The sequence below is a fragment of the Myotis brandtii genome, unplaced genomic scaffold (assembly GCF_000412655.1).
Source record: "Myotis brandtii unplaced genomic scaffold, ASM41265v1 scaffold329, whole genome shotgun sequence".
Taxonomy (NCBI): domain Eukaryota; kingdom Metazoa; phylum Chordata; class Mammalia; order Chiroptera; family Vespertilionidae; genus Myotis; species Myotis brandtii.
Window position 1 is genome coordinate 823,985 of NW_005362676.1, and position 970 is coordinate 824,954.

At 53.4% G+C, this 970-nt stretch overlaps 1 protein-coding gene across 1 annotated transcript in view; it reads left to right on the forward strand.

The window, feature by feature from the left end:
• Window positions 1–970, forward strand: part of PCSK6 (proprotein convertase subtilisin/kexin type 6) — a 52,255-nt gene that overhangs the window by 24,795 nt on the left and 26,490 nt on the right. The window contains exon 9 of the mRNA XM_014543570.1: window positions 436–439. Within this exon, the coding sequence (XP_014399056.1) occupies window positions 436–439 (4 nt within the window). The remainder of the gene's footprint in view (window positions 1–435; window positions 440–970) is intronic.

Below are 970 nucleotides of genomic sequence, written 5' to 3' on the forward strand. Positions count from 1 at the left end.
GGGACTTCTATCTGTCTCAGGGGAGCCATGAGTTCTCGATCCCCGGAGAACACCGAATGTGTGTCACAAGGACGAAAAGTCTGTGTCCAGCGATTTAAGAAAAGTGTCCTGGAACCTCAACGAGAAAATACCTACGGTCACTAGATTCAGGGAGCCCCAGACTTAGTGGCTTTTTTTTAAAGATATATTTTTATTGATGGCAGAGAGGAAAGGAGAGGGAGAGAGAGAGAGAGAAACATCAATGATGAGAGAGAATCACCGCTCTGGCTACTGGGGATTGCGCCCATCACCCTGGCCTGTGCCCTTGACCGGAATCGACCCCAGGACCCTTGAGTCCGCAGGCCGGCGCTCTATCCACTGAGCCACACCGGTCAGGGCCGTTCCTCTTCTTATAAGGAGGCCATTGACCAGGGCCAGCGTGTCTTCGTCCTGCAGGAATGTGCGTGGCAGGCTGGGCCGTAACGAGAGCTGACCCACATTTCGGCGTTGGCCTCGTTCACGAGGAGAATAGATGGTGTCTGGTGCCGCCACCGGGCCTCTTAAATGAAACTTTGGAACCATCTCGCACGGGCCAAGTTCAACATCGGGCGGGGTCAGTTCACCAGTGCCCATGGCCTGTGCCACTGTCCCCCGGCGGCCTGGCATTCGGCCGGGGAGCTAAAGGGCAGAAGGGAAGAAGCGAGGGCTCAACCCAGGGGCCTCCAATTGCTTCTTCCTCTGGTTTTATTTTATTTTGTTTTTTAAAAAATAGATGTTACTGCCTAACCGGTTTGGCTCAGTGGATAGAGCGTCGGCCTGCGGACCGAGGGGTCCCGGGTTCGATTCCGGTCAAGGGCATGTACCTTGGTTGCGGGCACATCCCCAGTAGGAGATGTGCAGGAGGCGGCTGATCGATGTTTCTCTCTCATCGATGTTTCTGACTCTCTATCTCTCTCCCTTCCTCTCTGTAAAAAATCAATAAAATATATTT